Source organism: Notechis scutatus, chromosome 6 (genome assembly GCF_049901735.1).
Source record: "Notechis scutatus isolate UNSWTSFEM ecotype Mainland chromosome 6, rNotScu1.2, whole genome shotgun sequence".
Lineage (NCBI taxonomy): Eukaryota > Metazoa > Chordata > Lepidosauria > Squamata > Elapidae > Notechis > Notechis scutatus.
Window position 1 is genome coordinate 82,232,593 of NC_142014.1, and position 18,874 is coordinate 82,251,466.

The 18,874-nt window shown below is 43.3% G+C and overlaps 1 protein-coding gene across 2 annotated transcripts; it reads right to left on the reverse strand.

The window, feature by feature from the left end:
• Window positions 1-665: 665 nt before the first annotated feature.
• Window positions 666-6,207, reverse strand: LOC113427842 (C-type lectin lectoxin-Lio1-like). 2 transcript variants are annotated; one of them, XM_026690380.2, is made up of 6 exons: window positions 6,104-6,207; window positions 5,534-5,607; window positions 4,546-4,643; window positions 3,659-3,796; window positions 2,099-2,213; window positions 666-906 (listed from the first exon to the last, which is right to left on the reverse strand). In XM_026690380.2, exons 2-6 carry the CDS (start codon window positions 5,589-5,591, stop codon window positions 818-820), a joined length of 498 nt encoding a protein of 165 aa, XP_026546165.1. In that variant the 5' UTR covers window positions 5,592-5,607; window positions 6,104-6,207; the 3' UTR covers window positions 666-817. The 2 variants fall into 2 exon arrangements, with proteins under 2 accessions (XP_026546165.1, XP_087825134.1); XM_087969008.1 differs by having other exon boundaries at window positions 6,068-6,168.
• Window positions 6,208-18,874: the final 12,667 nt, after the last annotated feature.

Sequence of the window (18,874 nt, forward strand, 5' to 3'; positions counted from 1 at the left end):
AACAGAATAGAACAGAACAGAACAGAACAGAACAGAACGGAACGGAACAGAACAGAACAGAACAGAACAGAATAGAAAATAGAAAATTATAGAAAATAGTAAATAGAAAATAGAAAATAGAATGGAATGGAATGAGAATAGAATAGAATAGAATAGAATAGAATAGAATGGAATGGAATGGAATGGAATGGAATGGAATGGAATGGAACGGAACGGAATGGAATGGAATAGAATAGAACAGAATAAAATAGAATAGAATGGAATGGAATGGAATGGAATGGAATGGAATAGAATAGAATAGAATAGAATAGAATAGAATAGAATAGAATAGAATAGAATAGAATAGAATAGAATAGAATTCAGGTCAAAATAGAATAGAATAGGATAGAATGGAATGGAATGGAATAGAATAGAATAGAATAGAATAGGATAGGATAGGATAGGATAGGATAGGATAGGATAGGATAGGATAGGATAAGAATAGAATAGAATAGAATAGAATAGAATAGAATAGAATAGAATAGAATAGAACAGAATTCAGGATAAAATAAAATAGAATAGAATAGAATATAGAATTCTTTTTATTGGCCAAGTGTGATTGGACCCACAAGGGATTTGTCTTTGGTGCAGAAGCCCTCAAGACTCTGAAGAATGAAGGAGGCCAGTCATGCTAGATAGATTTTTATTTGACCTTCTGGCCCAACAGGAAGAGCAAAGTCAGATCCAGGATGCAGAAAGCATCCATGTCCACGAAGTGATGGGTGTGCCGAGCCGAGATTTTGGCAGGCAGGCAGGTCTTTCCTTGCCTCTCCAGGCTTCACCCGGTGCTTCCCTCACCCTGCGGCTGGAACTTGCAGACGAAATAACGCCCGGACCTGCAATTCTGGTCGTTCCATGAGAGGTACCCTGGGTAGCAAAAGAGACGTTTCTGACCACCCGGAGAGTTTTCCTGCCTAAGGTGAGCCTGCAATTCACCGTCTGTTGGGGATTGGCCCAACGTCATCCTGCCGGCTTTCGTGGCTAAGGTGGGGCTGGAACTCACCGTCTCCCCTTTTTCTAATCTGGTGCCTTAACCACTAGTCCATACTGCTTTTTAGGCTGCTCTGGTGAGTTATTATTGGCCTGAACCTGCATTAATAGTTCTGTTTTGTATAAATAAGTGGCTGAGATTTATCTCATTGCAGTGCGGTAGACCTTTGACAATAGCAATAGCACCTAGACTTATATACTGCTTCATAGTGTTTTACGGCCCTCTCTAAGCAGGTGACAAAGCCAGCCTCTTGCCCCCAACAATCTGGGTCCTCATTTTACCGACCTCGGAAGGGCGGAAGGCTGAGTCAACCTTGAGCCTGGTGAGATTTGAACTGCCGAATTGCAGTCAGCCGGCAGTCAGCAGAAGTAGCCTGCAGTACTGCACCATGCCACTGTGGTTCAATAATAATTTAATATATTAAATTATTAAATTAATGTATTAAAGCAAGGAAAATGACCATGCAAAGCCAGATGTCCTGTGACAATGATGGGCTGAGGAAGTAGGTCAAGATGGAGATTGTTTGCTTAATTAGGAGTAATTCTGAGTATTACAGGCCCTGTAATTATTTGGGTATACAGTTTGAGGGTTTGAAGAAAGTGTGGCTTTCATTTTTAATGGCGTGCCCCATGGACCTTTTGTCTTCCCTTGTCTGTATAGAGGGTAGGACTGTGGAGGCTTAGAGATTCAGGACGTCAACAAAGGCCATCCGTGGCCAAGGGTTCAGGGTACCAAGAAGGGGTGGGATTCTATCGGTTCGGCCTGGTTCGGAAAAACTGTTATCTCCGAGGATCCGCTGGGAGGGAACTAGTTCGGTTTGCTCTGACGAACAGCAGTTGGACCCACCCTCCCTGCCCGGGTTCTAGGCTGGGCTTTATACCCTGTTTTTCAAGCTCAGCGGATTGCCGCGCATCAGCTATTTAACACACAGGGATGGCTGGAGAAGGCCGGTAGCAAATGCTCTGCGCACGCTCACCAGACTGGTTGTTGCATTCGTTGAATCGCACCCCTGGTCCCCCTGATTGTGGGAAGCACATCTTCCGCTGCCTCCCCTTCATCTGGGCTTACCTGACAAGCTCCACAGTTCGACGCAGTACTCATTCCATAAAGAGTTGTTGGGTTCTCCTCGTTTCCAGGATCTGTGGAGGAACCTGGAGCCATCACTCCACCTCCAGATGCGTCGCTAGAATGACAGGGAAGCCATGTTAGCCAACTGAGGAAGGGGCTCTGGCTGTGAGGGCCCAGAGGCAGAGAGAGAAAAGTTGATAAGTTTCAAGGGGAAGACCCTCTTTCTCTCCCTCCTCTCTCTCCCCCTCTCTGTCTCCCCTTTTTCTCTCCTTCCTCTCTCACCAGAGTTTCAACCAGGTTTAGAAACCAGGTTTAGAAACAAAAGAACAGATTGAGTATAAACCAGAGTCCTTCTTGTTAGGGATTTTCGATAAACAGCTATCAAAAAAAGTGAAGTACATAACAATACACATATTAACAGCGGCCAGACTAGCTTTTGCTCAATGTTGGAAGCTACCTCACATACCTATAGAACAGATGATCATCCAAAAAATCTCAGATTGTGCAGAAATGGATAAACTAACTTTAGCCTTAAAAAGTAAAGATTCTTCAATATATTATAACAATTGGAATTGCTGGTATAAATGGTTAGAACAAAGACAGATTTTATATCATAAGGCAAAAAAGAATAAGACAAATTTATATGAGTGATATATAAACATACATATGGATAAGGTGTGCGTATATGGCATAAACCAAGAAAAGAAACTGTCAAAAACTGTCGAAAATGAGAATGTTTTTAAGTGATTTTCCATTCTTTTTTCTCTTTCCTTTCCTTTTCTTTTTTGCTCTTCTATCTGTGTATGCGTTGTTGATTTGTTTTTAATTGTAAAATTAATAAAATTTGTTTTTTTTTAAAAAAAAGAAACCACCCAGGGGGCCCTCAAGAGGAAAGGAGGCCCTGGTACTGAGATAGGGGCCTGGGCAGGATCCGTCCCTCTGGGGCTTTGAAGACAGCACTCAGTTCTTCAACGGGGCAGGAGGATTTGGTAAGAGGGGAGAGAGAGAGAGACCGGATGGGAGTAAATGTTTTTTTTCTATGGTGTTATCCAGTGGTGGGCTTCAAATAATTTAACAACAAGTTCTTTGCCCGGTTGCTGGATGGGCGTGGCCATGGTGGGCGTGGCCTAGTCAGCCTCCTGCACCATCCTTGGAGCAAAAATGGGCTCTGGAGGGATCATTTTCAACCTCCCTGGGCTCCGGAGTCTCTCTGGGGGCTGGAAATAGGCCCATTTTCACCCTGGGAGGCCCATTTTCCACCTCCCTGGGCTCTACACACCCCCTGCACTTACCTGGGATCCAAAACAGGCCACGTGGGGACTCCTGGGAGAGGAAGAACGGGGTGGGGCCAGCCAGTCGTCGGAGCTACCGGTACGCCGAACCAGATCTAAAATTAACACCCGGTTCGCCCAAACCGGTGCGAACCGGCTGAATCCCATCCCTGGTGTTACCCAAGGCAAGAACAGACAGATCAGTGGCTCCCATGGGAGGATTCGTCAATAAAACCCCTCAGAAACCGTCAAGCTGGATCCATAAAGGTTAGCATCAGAAAGGACCTACTTTCTCTGGATCACTCAGTCCGATCCAGACATTGATGAGGAAGACATTGTGGGAGATCAACTTGGCCACGTAAGCTGACTCTGCCCAGCTTTGGATGGAGGCGAGGTGGCTGCCTTCCTCCTGTTGCCTGCAGGACATCTGGGAGAGAAGGACGACAGAGAAGGAGTGTCTTGCCTCCGCATTTGTGCATTTGTGCATGTGAGAAAAGCTAGAAGCCAAAAGGCTGCGAGTTCTAATCCTGCCTTAGGCATGAAAGCCAGCTGGGCGACTTTGAGCCACTGCCTCCCTCTCGGCACAATCCAGCCCACCGGATTGTTATTATGTGGAAAACAGAAGGTGGAGGAAGGACTGTTGTGAGTGTTGGCCATCTGGAGTTATTTGTAAAATAAATAAAATAAACGTGGGAGAAAACTAAAACAACAACAACAACAACAACCCCACATTAAGGAGAGGCATTGGTGGAGATGGATGGCAGGAGTGAACAAACCAGGAAAGTTGCAAACCCCTGCCCTTCATGGGCCCCATAGGCTACCCATAAGGCTGCTGCCATCTGCCCTTCTTATGCCCAGAGGCAGGAGAGGAATTGACAGCCAGGGTCAGCAGATGCTCCTGGCTCAAAGCGTAGAGAAAGGAACTTTAAATGGACTCAGAGAAACAACCCATAGAATCATTTAAGACTAACCTATAATCATACCCTTTTCATACATCCTCCTCCTCCTCCTCCTCCTCCTCCTCCTCCTCCTCCTCCTCCTCCTCCTCCTCTTCCTTATCCTCCTCCCTCCATTTCATCGTAGCCAGAGGGGTCTGGGGGACTTTGCAAGGCTCTGCTTAAGACTTTTGATTTCTGCCTAGTCTGCGAGATTCACAGGCACACAAACATTTCTAACCTCTGCATCACGCCAGCTCTTGAGATTTTTGAAGACCTTGTAGCAATGCCCGTTAAAGGGGGACCACTCGAAGGGACAGTCGGGATGGGCTCCAGTTCCTGTGTGGGAAAAGAGGAAACCCAATGAAAAGATGGCCAGGGGAGGAGGAGGAGGAGGAGGAGGAGGAGGAGGAGGAGGATAAGCGGGGAGGAGGAGATGGAAGAGAATGAAGAAGAGGAAGAATAGGAGATGGAGGAGGAGGAGGAAGCGGAAGAGGAGAAGACAGCTGGGTCTGCAGAACATGCTTGACCATCTTTTTTAAAAAAATATTTTTATTAAACAATTTTTTCTCATTTTATAACACCATTTTCATTCTTTGCAACTTTTCAGTTTCGGCATACACATGTTTTACATACATTGTCGCTATAATAAAAGCACAAATATTAAGACGTGGGAAAATACCCGAAGAAACCTAAATACCACACCCACACCCATATATAGTTCCACTGTAATAGCATTATATCTACTATTTAACCAATTATACCATGTGTTCCAAATCAAATAATATTCAGTTTCTCCTCTATCTTTTATTTCTATTGTTAGCCTATCCATCTCAGTACATTCTAATACTTTCTTTATCACAGACGGTATAGTAGCCATTCTTGATCATCTTTGATGACAATAAATTCAATCCAGCTTGGGTTACAGACGCAGTGACTGCAATTTGAAAATTGTCCAAAGCCTCGTGAGGTTTAGTCTTGGTTCAATTTGCAGAACTTGGGCCGCGAGTCCCCAACGGAGCCAATTTTGGCCTAAGGGGTTAAGGCACCAGGCCGGAAAGTGGGAGATCTTGCCAACAGAGACATACGGTGGGATCTAAATTGCACCGTAAGCCAAACATGAACAAAAGCAACTTCAGGAAGAGGATAATGGGGGACGACAAATCAGGAAGGGGTTCAAGGCAAGAGAGTTGATCCCTCTGGACACAAGAGACCCTGCTCGAACTCACCCCTTAAGGAGAGGGCCACAACCAGCAAGCCAAGACTTAGAAAAATGAATCGCTTCATGGTCTTCCTTCCTTCCCTGCAGAGAGAAGCAAAGAGGGGAGATGAAGAAGGGGGAGGGGTCAAGGCCCTTGGGAGGGGCTCCTCAGGAAGGGGGACCCCCCATCACCACTAAGCTCCAAGTCGGGAGCCCCCATAGTTTGTCTCCCAGTTTTGGGCTCCCCACCTGGCCCCCATTTCTCCCTCCTTGGTCACACAATGGCTTTAATGGGTTAGAGGAGAAGTCTCCAAACTTGGCAACTTTAAGACTGGTGGACTTCAACGTCTGGGTTAGAGTATATCCTGAACTAGCATGTCTTGATTGGGGGGGGTTCTTAAGAAAGGCTCTGTCCCCCAGAGACCCCCCAAAAAAAGATCCCTTGGTTCTTGCCTCCCAGATCACCTGCTGAATCATAAGCATTGCCTGCAGCCGCCTGGAAGAGAGATCCCTTCAGGTGGAGAGACACAAACATAGGAGTGGTCTGGCACAGGGGCCTCACCTGTCAGGGGTGCACAGGTGAGAAAGCTGCACTCACCTGTCCTTTTGCCTTCACAGGTAGCAACTCTGCTGAAGTCTGGCAATTAGGAGGCTTTCCCTCTTATAAAGGGAAGGGAGGCATTTATAGGCAAGGCGGGGGGGTGGATTTCTGTTTTGGGTGGGGGGGTGCAGAGAAAGAGAAATTCCTTTGTGTGCAAGTTTTGGTCTAAGTGCCATGATATAGCTTGTTTGCGCGCACACACACACACACACCTACGCACAAAAACTTAATCTCACAGGATTTCCAATCTGCCAGGTGAGAGATCTCACAGAGATAAATCTGCAATTTGAGGTCATCAGGCCAAGCCCCAGCGAAGTGCAGCAATCCAAGGGAAAGCCCCCCAGATACATGGCTGATTATAGCCCCCTTGAGGGCATCCAGACAAGGGGAGCCCCCCCCACCATCTGGGTCTCAGGGCTTCTGTTGTCAGATTTGTGAGCGAGATTTCTCAAACTTTCCTTCAGGACCTGCAGGGATGAAAAGCTCCCAGCATCCTCCCCAGGGAGGGCCTTCGCTCCCTTCCCACAACAGGCCAAGACCTCAACCCGGGTTAAGAAAAGGGAACAACGGCCGCTTCATTCACACAATCTGCTGAATGAGCGGCTGGGTTTTGAAGAAAAGCCAAACCACAAACCACACAGGGGTTTTCACCAAGTCTCCCCTGCAAACTCCCTACGACACAGAAGGATAGGAAGCTGAACAGCTGAAAAAGACCTTGTGGTCCATCACAATTTATGTTGTTTTTATTTTATTCCTCTATTTTCTTTGGATGAGCAACTTTATCCCAGCCATGTTCAAACTCAGTTACTGAGGACAGGCCCGTCCCCTGTGATGGATGCTGGTTCCAAGCTTTGACGGCTCTTTCTGTGAAGTCCAACTTTCTAACGTGGCTTCCCAACATCCCTCCCATCCGTTTGACTTCATGCCTCCATGTTCTTCTTGTGTTTTGATGAGCCCAAGGAAAGAGTGAGTGAGTGAGTGAGTGAGAGAGAGAGAGGGAGAGAGGGAGAGAGGGAGAGAGAGACAGACAGACAGACAGACAGACACTTTTCCACGTCATTCTTTTAATTTGGGACCAAATGAAACTCTCTGTCAGGTGATGCTCCATTCAAAATCCAAGAAAGAAATACTTAGACTCTTTTAATTAGAGAAAAGATATATTTTACTGGAAATCAAGTGGTAGCAACAAAAGAATTCTGAATGAGAAAATGGGTGTGTAAATCACATATACAAAGTAATGGCAACGTTCCCACCCCCAATAGTTCAAATGGTTCTTCCAATTAAAAGTTGTGAATATCATCATGTGGGCATCTCCAGGTGGTGATGAAGTTTCTGTCCGTTGAGCTTGGCATAGTTTGACAAAGGGTTGCAGCTGCGCATAGCATAGGATAGAAACCTAAGCAAGAATCTACCCCCCCCCCCAGTTTATACAGTTCTGGTTTGTAACACCTCCAGCTCACTTCCCATAACCATTCTCCCCCTCCTCCCCCCGTTACTTATGACAGCCGAAAGATGCAAAGCAAAGGGAGAAAATCTTGAAGGCTGACATTCGGCCCTCCTAAAAAAAGACGTTAGTCCTACAAAAGAAAAAAAAAGGTAATAGACAATAGACAACAGCAACATACTTATTCTCTTAGGGTTTATCAGGATATTTAGTACGAAATGCCTTGATAAGTGTAGGAGCTCTAACATCCTTCTCATTCACCCACTCAGCCTGGGAAGGAGGAAAATGTTTCCAAGCAACCAAATACTGGAGTCGACCCCTTCGTTTTCGAGAATCCAAAATTTCTTTAACTTCAAAATTTTGTTCACCTTCAATCAGCAATGGTACAGGAGGATCAACCCGAGTTGGTCTCAAGTCGGAGGTATGTTCAGGTTTTAATAAACTAACATGGAAAACAGGGTGGATCCGTCGAAGAGTTTTTGGTAATTTCAGTTGGACTGCCACAGGGTTTACAATTTGTTCAATTGGGAAAGGTCCAACATACTTAGGGCCAAGCTTTTTTGACTTTTGGGTGGTTTGCAAATACCTGGTGGATAAAAAAACCTTGTCACCCACCTGATATGGTTTTTGTGGAGTTCTCTTTTTATCTGCAATTTTTTTATGAGCTTGATGTGCATCATCTAGTGCTTTTTATGTGATTTACGCGCCCATTTTCTCAGATTCAGAATAATGTCAGGTGATGCTCCATTCAAAATCCAAGAAAGAAATACTTAGACTCCATTAATCAGAGAAAAGATATCTTTTACTGGAAATCAAGTGGTAGCAACAAAAGAATTCTGAATCTGAGAAAATGGGCACGTAAATCACATATACAAAGTAATGGCAATGTTCCCACCCCCAATAGTTCAAATGGTTCTTCCAATTAAAAGTTGTGTATATCATCATGTGGGCATCTCCAGGTGGTGATGAGGCTTCTGTCCGTTGACCTTGACATAGTTTGATAAAGGGTTGCAGCTGCGTTCTCCTTTCTGCGTGTGCCACAAAATGAAACCCACCGTCCTGGTTTCCACTTAAGCCTCAGAAGAACTAGCCAACCATTGTAAGTTGTGTTAAAAAAAGAGGTGGGGATATTCCTCAGAGCGGATCAACATGTTGTCTGAATCTAGTCCAGGTTTTGCTGGTGTGAGAGGCTTAGCACCGTCACTTCTCGGGTTTTGAACACTTTTCACAGGGAGCAGCTCGTCTTATTAATTTTATGCCTTTCATTTTTAAAGTGTCCGATGTTTGAAGCCAGTCCCTGGAGCCTCCAAAAGAGAAAACACCACAAAGCATCAACGCAAAGTGCCACAAGCCCAAAGTTGTCTTCTCCCCTTTGGAAAGGAAAACAGGAAGAAAAGTAGAAGGAACAAGGAAGCCATGCGGGACTAAATAGTTTGGTCATTAAATGTCCTTTATCGGAAATACTAGCTCAAGGCTTTGCTCAACCCATATTGCAAAATGTTTTATATAAACCCACATTGTATTTCTGCACAAACATACGCACCCGGACACAGAGATTTATAATCCTGTACCTTAAAACACAAGAACATTTTGTTTCTTCTTCCCAGGCTGTCTACCCTTAAGTGGTGGAACAGACCAAGACATGAACAGTTTCAACTGAAGGCACTTTGGTATTTCGGACCAGCCGTTTGTTTGTTTGAATCTCAACTTTATTTATTTTATAAATCACTCAAGGTGGTGAATAGACTTAATATGCCTCCCTCCACTTTTCCCCCACAGCAACAACAACCCTGCGAGGTGGATTGGGCTGAATCCCTGGCAAAAATTCACCCAGCTGGCTTTCATGTGCTGATGAACCTGGATATTTGCTCTGTTGTGCACACCGTCCTTTCTTTTTTTCTGACCGAAAGAAACGTTCACTCCCAGCTAAGCCTTTAATAACCATAAAGCCACAAAGACCTTCAGGCTAAACGGCAAAGGGTAAGGCGAGAACAAGAATTCAGACATTATTGGCCTTAAGAGGCTGTCTTCGTTTCTTAAAATAGAATAACAAGAGCTGGAAGGGGACTTTGGAGGTCTTCTAGTCCAACCCCCTGCCTAGGCAGGAAACCCTACACCATTTCAGACAAATGGTTAGCCAACATCTTTAAAAAAAACTTCCAGTGTTGGAGCATTCACGACTTCTGGAGGCACCAATTAATTGTTCTAATTGTCATTGTTCTCCTTAGTTCTAAGTTGTTTCTCTCCTTGATTAGTTTCCACCCATTGTTTCTTGCCTTCCTTTCAGGGGCTTTGGAGAATAGCTTGACTCCCTCTTCTTTGGGGCAGCCCCTGAGATACTGGAAGACTGCTCTCCTGTCATCCCTAGTCCTTCTCTTCCCTAGACTAGCCAGGCCCAGTTCCTGCAACCGTTCCTCATATGTTTGAACTTCCAGTCCCCTCATCATCCTGGTTGCTCTTCTCTGCACTCTTTCCAGAGTCTCAACATATTTCTTAGAATAGAATAAAAAAATACAGAAGAACAGAGATGGAAAGGACCTCAGACATCTTCTATTGCAAGGGTCTCCAAACTTGGCCACTATAAGACTTGTGGACTTCAACTCCCAGAATCCCCCCAGCCAACCAAATCTGGTCATTCTAAGACTTGTGGACTTCGACTCTCAGAATCCCCCAGCCAGCCAACCAACCACACCAGGGAATTCTGGGAATTGAAGTCCTAAAAGTTGCCAATCAGGGAGAGGCCTTGTTTAGTCCAACCTCCCCCCTACTCCATAAGGAGGAGAGAATCTCTGAATCAAGGCAGGAGGGCAGAACCACCAATGAGTTGGGGGGTCTCCGATCTCTCCCCCACTTCAGGCCTCCTCAAAGGGGCTTCTCTTTCGGCCAGGTGGCTGTAAAACAGGCTCCGGCCCAGGGAGACTTCCAGAGGCAAAGAAGAGGTTTTTCCGGGGTGGTGGTGCATTTTCAAGTGGGGGGGAGGACCCTTGCAGCCGGGATGGGCTCAGGATCGCCCCGGCTTCATCCAAGCCCATGCAGTCACTCCAGACCTGGATCCTGCACCCTGAGTCCAAAAGAGGGCTGTGAAAATATCTACAGACCTCTCACATCCCAGATTCAACTCCTTCCCTCAAAACGACGCTATAGAGCCCTGCTCACCAGAACAACTAGACACAAGGGGAGTTTTTCCCCCAAATGCCATCCCTCTGCTAAACAAATAATTCCCTCAATACTGTCCAACTATTTACAAAATCTGCACCACTGTTATTATTCTCATCGTTCCTATTACCTATCTCAGTGATGGCTAACCTATGACACGCGTGTCACTCGTGACACGCCGAGGCACTTTGACTGACACGCCTGTTGGTGTGGGGAAAACCTGCACATTTAGAGGCTGCCTGTGCTCTGCTCCAATCCCTGCTCCCTGCTTGTGGCGTGGAGGCGTGGTGTCACCGCTGCCGTGAGATCTTTGCAGCAGAGAGCCAGTTTTAACCGCCATAAACTGAGGTTTGTCAGTTTCATTACCTCAGGAACGCTAACAGGAGGAAAGGAGATCCATGAGGTTCACAGCCCTGTAAGGTGGCCTTCCGATCCCCACATCCTGCACCTGCAGCCCTGATACCAGGGAGACGAGTTTCACAGCCCTGTGTGATCACCCCAACCCAGTCCGTCATAAACCAAATTATTGATATTTCTTGAAGTGACACACGACCCGAGGAAGGCTACACTTTTCCCCGATTTTCGACACACCAAGCTGAAAAGGTTAGCCATCACTGACCTATCTCATCCCACTTATGACTATAACCATGTTGCTTGTATCTCTACAATTTATATTGGCTGTCTCCGACTATGATTTGATTTCTTATTGTACCCTATGACTATATTCTATATACTGTATACCCTATTGAAGCAGTATGGAAAATGCTTAATAAAGAAGATAAACATTTAGCAGAAATCTCCTGACCCCATGCCTTGCTTCTTGTAAAAATATTGTGTAAAACCACGAAACTGCTGAACTAAGGAACTGGAACTAACTACGTTACTGTAAACAAGGGTGGACATGGGAAATAACAGATGGTGTAAGATAACTGAGAAATCAAAAATTGTACTTCTCATTTCCTCTATATTTCCTTTATAGAAATGTATGCATTATTCTCCTTTTTTGGTAAAATGTTTGAATAGAAGGAACCCCAGGCCTAGTCTGAGGTCAGGATACGTATAAAAGTAATGTCTCAGGAAGAAAATCTGAAATGCTCTGAACCTTGAGATGGAAAGGACCTCAGACATCTTCTATTGTAAGGGTTCCAAACTTGGCCAACCTAAGACTTCGTGGTCTTGTGTCCTGAATCCCCCCAGAACCAAATCTGGTCATTCTAAGACTTGTGGACTTCGACTCTCAGAATCCCCCAGCCAGCCAACCAACCACAACAGGGAATTTATTTATTTTATTTATTTTTATTTATTTATTTGATTTGCCAATTGTTTACAAGATAATAAGTATAAGCGTATACATAGTTGTGAATACATGAAATGGGTACATATAAGAAAATAAAAGAAGAATAAGAGAAACAATAGACAGGGACGGTAGGCACGTTGGTGCGCTTATGCACGCCCCTACAGACCTCTTAGGAAAGGGGTGAGGTCAATAGTAGACAGTCTAAGGTTAAAGTTTTTGGGTTTGGGGAAGAAACTACAGAGTCGGGTAGAGTATTCCAGACATTGACCACTCTATTGCTGAAGTCGTATTTCCTGCAATCAAGTTTGGTGCGGTTAACTTTGAGTTTGTATCTATTGTGTGCTCTTGTGTTGTTATGGTTGAAGCTGAAGTATTCATTGACAGGTAGGACATTGCAATGTATGATTTTATATACCCTGCTTAAATCAGACCGAAGACGGCGTAATTCAAGGTTTTCTAGTTCTAGAATTTCAAGTCTGGTGGCATAAGGTATTCTACAACGAGTAGAGGAGTGGAGAACTCTTCTTGTGAAATATTTCTGGACTTTCTCAATTGTGCTAATATCAGATACGTAATGTGGGTTCCAGACTGATGAACTGTATTCGAGTATTGGTCTAGCAAATGTTTTGTATGCTCTGGTTAGTAGTGTGATATTACCAGAAAAAAGCTACGTAGGATTAGGTTAACAACTCTTAATGCCTTTTTGGCTATGTAGTTGCAGTGGGCTCTAGCACTTAGATCATTAGAGGTGAGTATTCCAAGGTCCTTTACAGAGCTTGGGTCATCAACAAGATCTTGACTATTCAGCTTGTATTTTATTTTCTGATTTTTTTTGCCAATATGTAAGACAGCATTTATTTGTTGAGATTTGAAGTTGCCATTTGTTTGACCATTCTGATACATAGTCAAGATCTTTTTGTAGGGTAGCAGTATTGTCTGTGGTATTGAACAGCTTTACATCATCAGCGAAAAAGAACGCAATTGCTCTTAATATGATCACAGAGGTCATTTATGTAGAGTATGAAGAGAGTTGGTCCTAGAACACTGCCTTGGGGGACACCACTATTGACAGGTACAGAATTTGATAGGACGCTCCCAATTTTGACCATTTGTTGTCTGTTTGACAGGAATGCTTCTATCCAGTTATTCATTTGTCCAGAGATACCATAGGATTTTATTTTTAGGACGGTTTCCGGTTTGTCGGCTTCGCGAGCGGTAGGGATTCGCGAAGCTGCGCGATCCCTGCCGCGCTAGCCGTTTTGGGGCTCCGACCCAGACGGGTGCGGAGCAAGGCTGCCCTGCAGGGGTAGCTGAAGGTAAGGGGGATCCGGAGGAAGGGTTTGGGGTGTTGCAGACCCCCCCTGGCCGGCAGAACCCCTGTTACCAGGACGGTGCAGCGGCGGTCCGTAATGGCCGCCACAAAGAAGTTGACAGCCGGGCAAGTATGCGCAGGAGGAAGAAGAGAAAGTTATTGAAAGTGAAAGTTCTTCTTGGTTGACCCAGGGCTTTGAGATTTATCTAATTTAATTCCTGGAAAAGATGGTTTTTTGATGATTTTTTCCACAAGAGAAAAAAAAAGCGGCTATTTTGAGGTGCTGAAGGGAAAGTTTACTCTCCCTCCCGACGGAATTAAGCCGGAAGGGAGAGGATAAAGAAAATATATAAATTTGGATCTTGTTGGAGGAGATGCCTTGAAGACTTGAGGACAGAAATACAATCTTAATAAGGCTTTAAAATATAGATTTGGACTCTTTTTTTTTATTTGTTTGATACCACCCTGGAAGAGGAAGGGGGAATTTTGGCTTGCTTGGATTTATTGAGGATTGTGGATTTTGGGATTGTTTTGCCTTTCTCTCGGAATATTTGGTTGGTGTAAGAAGGAAGAGGAATAAAGAAAAGAAAAGATTTATTTATAATGGCTTTCCTTTTTGAAGACCTGAGGATGAATATGAGCAAACAAAAGCAGCCTGCAAAGATGGCATGGAAAAAGCTTTTTTATTTCTAGAAATGGCGCTGGTCAATTACCAACAGACAATGGAACAGATGGAAACGGAAGAAGAACAACAAGGAAGAGACGAAGACGCCATCTTCATTGAATCCCAAAACTTATCTAAGGAAGAAGGAAGGAAGAGAGTAAGGAAAATGAAGGACTTAAGATTTAAAAAAACATTTGAGAAAGAGAAAAATATGATGCAAAATAAATATAATGATAATAAACAAGAGAAAAAGGAACAAAACAGAGAAGGGATCCCAGCAAGGCAGAGGTTAGAAGAAGAAGGGGGGTAGGAAGATTTGGTGGGGGAAGAAAGAAAGGGGAAAGGCGGAGAAAAGCCTCAAAGCTTTAAAATTGGATGGGAGAAAAGGGATTTTTTTTAGAGACAAAGGATGAAATATAAATTTCTGTAAGAAAGATTCTGCTAAGGTACAGAAGATGGTATTGTAACATTTATATTTGAAATAGTAAATTAGAATGGCTTAAGATTTAATAAGAAATTAAAATGTTGAAGTTTAAAATTGAAATGTTGAAGTTTTTAATAATGATTGATTTAATAATGATTGATTTTAGAAATGTAATAAAATATCGAAGGAAAGGAGGATACAATGTATTTAAACATTTTTGGTGGATAGAATGTACCAAGCAGAACTAAATTGGGTATTTGTTATGTTGAATGTTAATTTTACTAACTTAGGGGGAGGATAGAAAGGCATCATACTCTGATTAGTGATTTCAGGAGAAATTCTTTTTATTATAAGAAGAGATAGAGGGATAATGAATGGGCAAAAGATACAAATTTAATGATTTAATTAAGATGGATTAAATAAGATAGAATTGTGAAGAGTGATATGCGCTATTATTTTAGCCCATGCAAAGAGAGGTAACTGGGGCCAAGGTACTTTACTAAAAGATTTTTTTATGTTTGTTTGTGTTTGTTTGTGTTTTATGAGAATATTGGGGAAATTATCGTAGAAAGACAGGGAAAGATTTAATATGTAATGATTTGTTTGTTGTTGAAACTTTTAATAAAACTTGTTTTAAAAAAAAAAAAAAAAAAAAAAGGATTTTATTTTTAGGAGTAGTTTGTCGTGTACCACTGAATCAAAGGCTTTACAGAAGTCTATGTAGATTGCGTGCTATTGCTTTGCCCTGGTCGAGTTGTGTCGTCCATATGTTTTTTGCAGTGTAAGAGTTGCAGATTACAGGATAGTTTTTTTCTGAAACCAAATTGTTTATTGGAGAGTAAGTTGTTTGTCTCTAAGTGGAGGATGATGGATTGGTTAATAATTGATTCTATGACTTTACAGGTGACGCAGCATAAGGAGATTGGCCTGTAATTTTCAACTAGGCTTGGGTCTCCCTTTTTGAAGATGGGGATGACTGTGGCTTGTTACCATAGGTTAGGCAAGGAGCTGGTCCTGAAAGATTTTTCAAAGATTATGCTTAGAGGTTTGGCTATGGCAGTGGATAGCTTTTTAAGAAGTAGGCACATATTCCATCCGGTCCAATAGATAGAGATGGTTTTAGATTGCGTAGTGCTTTTTCAACATTGTCTTCTGTAAAATCGATATGTATTAGATCATTGTTGTTATCTGTGGTACGGCTAGGAAATACTGGGCATGATCCATTGCTGTTTACAAATACTGAGCCAAAGAATGTGTTAAAGATGTTGGCTTTAATGGTGTCGTCGTTGCAGTCTTTACCATCAGGTCCTATCAAGGGTGGGATGGACCTTGAGTCTTTTAGTTTGTTGTTTACAAAATTGTAAAAAGCACGGGTGGAATTGGTGCTTAGAAGGTTTTCCTCTTGTTTAATGTGATAATTGATGCATTCGGTCTTTATCTGGTGGCATAAATTTTTGTATCGGCTTTTGAAATTGGCAACGTGACCAGATTTGTTTTTCCGCCAGAGTGATCTCTTTTGGATTGAAGTTTCCTTATTGTTATGGGTAATCTGCTTTTTGTTTTGTTTTGGGAGTTGTTGTTGGTACATATAGTTTGATGACTCTTTTGACTTCAAGTAAAAATGTGTTGTAATGGTCTTCAACAGTATTGCATCCAGTGAATAGAGATTGCCAATCAAGGGATGAGAGATCGTTGTCTATAAGATCATAGTTGCCTTTTTGAAGTTACAATTGGGGATTACATCATTGTGGTGATTTTTGTGTGGGCATATGTTGAGACAAAAGTCAATCATATTGTGGTCACTGCTGGAAAAGGGTTCTTTAGTTTGTATTCCGTAAATTAAATTCAAACTATTGCAGAAGATGAGATCGAGGCAGTTGTTTAGTCTAGTGTTGTTGGTTACTAGTTGTTCCAGTCCCAGATTTGTAATAGCATTGTAGAAGGTTGTGTGTATGATTTCAGTTGTACATTCATTTAGGGTCCAGTCAATATGAGGTAGATTGAAATCACCAAGAAGGATAAAAGGGTATGGGCAGGATGCAGCCCATGTTAGTAATGTATTTAGCTTGTTTACATGTTCGATGTCATAATCAGGTGCTCTGTAACATAGTAAGAATCGAATTGTGATATTTAAGGATAGTTCACAGATGATAGTCTCAGGAAGAGCAAGCTCCTGGGTAACTTGGATATTTTTTAGATGTAAGGACTTTTTATAGAAGATAGCAACACCACCTCCTCGACGATTTTCACGATCTGATCGGTAAACATGATAGTCTCTTACTGTGGTAATGGAGTCGGGAGAGATGCATTGAGCCATGTTTCACAGACAAATATAATGTCGAATTTAGGCATATTTAGTAGGAGGAAAAATTCAGGTATTTTATTCACGAGGCTTCTTGCATTGAGTAGTTTGCATTTAAGGCCGGCAGTAGTTGGAATTGAGGTAGTTAGGGCGTGCATGCCTAGTCTTGGGTGATGGTGGATCCGTTGAGGTAGGGTTGTGGTTGAGGGTTAAAGCTGAGTTGCGGGTTGCGTGGCTTACCTTTGATACAGTCAGCATGGTAGTCAATGTACAGGGCGAAACTGGGAACTGAAGTCCTAAAAGTTGCCAATCAGGGAGAGGCCTTGTTTAGTCCAACCTCCCCGCTACTCCATAAGGAGGAGAGAATCTCTGAATCAAGGCAGGAGGGCAGAACCACCAATGAGTTGGGGGTCTCCGATCTCTCCCCCACTTCAGGCCTCCTCAAAGGGGCTTCTATTTCGCCAGGTGGCTGTAAAACAGGCTCCGCCCAGGGAGACTTCCAGAGGCAAAGAAGAGGTTTTTCCGGGGTGGTGGTAGTGGTGGTGCATTTTCAAGGGCGGGGGGAGGACCCTTGCAGCCGGGATGGGCTCAGGATCGCCCCGGCTTCATCCAAGCCCATGCAGTCACTCCAGACCTGGATCCTGCACCCTGAGTCCAAAAGAGGGCTGTGAGAATATCTACAGACCCCTCACATCCCAGATTCAACTCCTTCCCTCAAAACGACGCTATAGAGCCCTGCACACCAGAACAACTAGACACAAGGGGAGTTTTTCCCCCAAATGCCATCCCTCTGCTAAACAAATAATTCCCTCAATACTCTCCAACTATTTACAAAATCTGCACCACTATTATTATTCTCATCTTTCCTATTACCTATCTCAGTGATGGCTAACCTATGACACGCGTGTCACTTGTGACACACCGAGGCACTTTGACTGACACACCTGTTGGTGTGGGGAAAACCTGCACATTTAGAGGCTGCCTGTGCTCTGCTCCAATCCCTGCTCCCTGCTTGTTGCGTGGAGGCGTGGTGTCACCGCTGCCGTGAGATCTTTGCAGCAGAGAGCCAGTTTTAACCGCCATAAACTGAGGTTTGTCCGTTTCATTACCTCAGGAACGCTACAGGAGGAAAGGAGATCCATGAGGTTCACAGCCCTGTAAGGTGGCCTTCCGAGCCCCACATCCTGCACCTGCAGCCCTGAGACCAGGGAGATGAGTTTCACAGCCCTGTGTGATCACCCCAACCCAGTCCGTCATAAAACCAAATTATTGATATTTCTTGAAGTGACACACGACCCGAGGAAGGCTACACTTTTTCCCGATTTTCTGACACACCATGCTGAAAAGGTTAGCCATCACTGACCTATCTCATCCCACTTATGACTATAACCATGTTGCTTGTATCTCTACAATTTATATTGGCTGTCTCCGACTATGATTTGATTTCTTATTGTACCCTATGACTATATTCTATATACTGTATACCCTATTGAAGCAGTATGGAAAATGCTTAATAAAGAAGATAAACATTTAGCAGAAATCCCTTGACCCCATGCCTTGCTTCTTGTAAAAATATTGTGTAAAACCACGAAACTGCTGAACTAAGGAACTGGAACTAACCACGTTACTGTAAACAAGGGTGGACATGGGAAATAACAGATGGTGTAAGATAACTGAGAAATCAAAAATTGTACTTCTCATTTCCTCTATATTTCCTTTATAGAAATGTATGCATTATTCTCCTTTTTTGGTAAAATGTAACAGAAGGAACCCCCCGGCCTAGTCTGAGGTCAGGATACGTATAAAAGTAATGTCTCAGGAAGGGCTGGGGGTTCGAAATCTGCCATGCTAATGCTCTGAACCTTGTGCACAAATAAAACCTGTATTCTCCAACCTTTCGTGGTCTTGTGTCCTGATTTGGAAGTAAGATTTTCTGCAACACTATGACTATATAACCCTATGACCATTATTGTTATATCTTATGATTCTTGGTGAATATATTTTATTTTTTCTTTATGTACACCAAGAGCTTCTGCACCAAAGACAAATTCCTTGTGTGTCCAATCACCACTGGCCAATAAAGAATTCTATTCTATTCTATTCTATTCTATTCTATTCTATTCTATTCTATTCTATTCTATTCTATTCTATTCTATTCTATTCTTCATC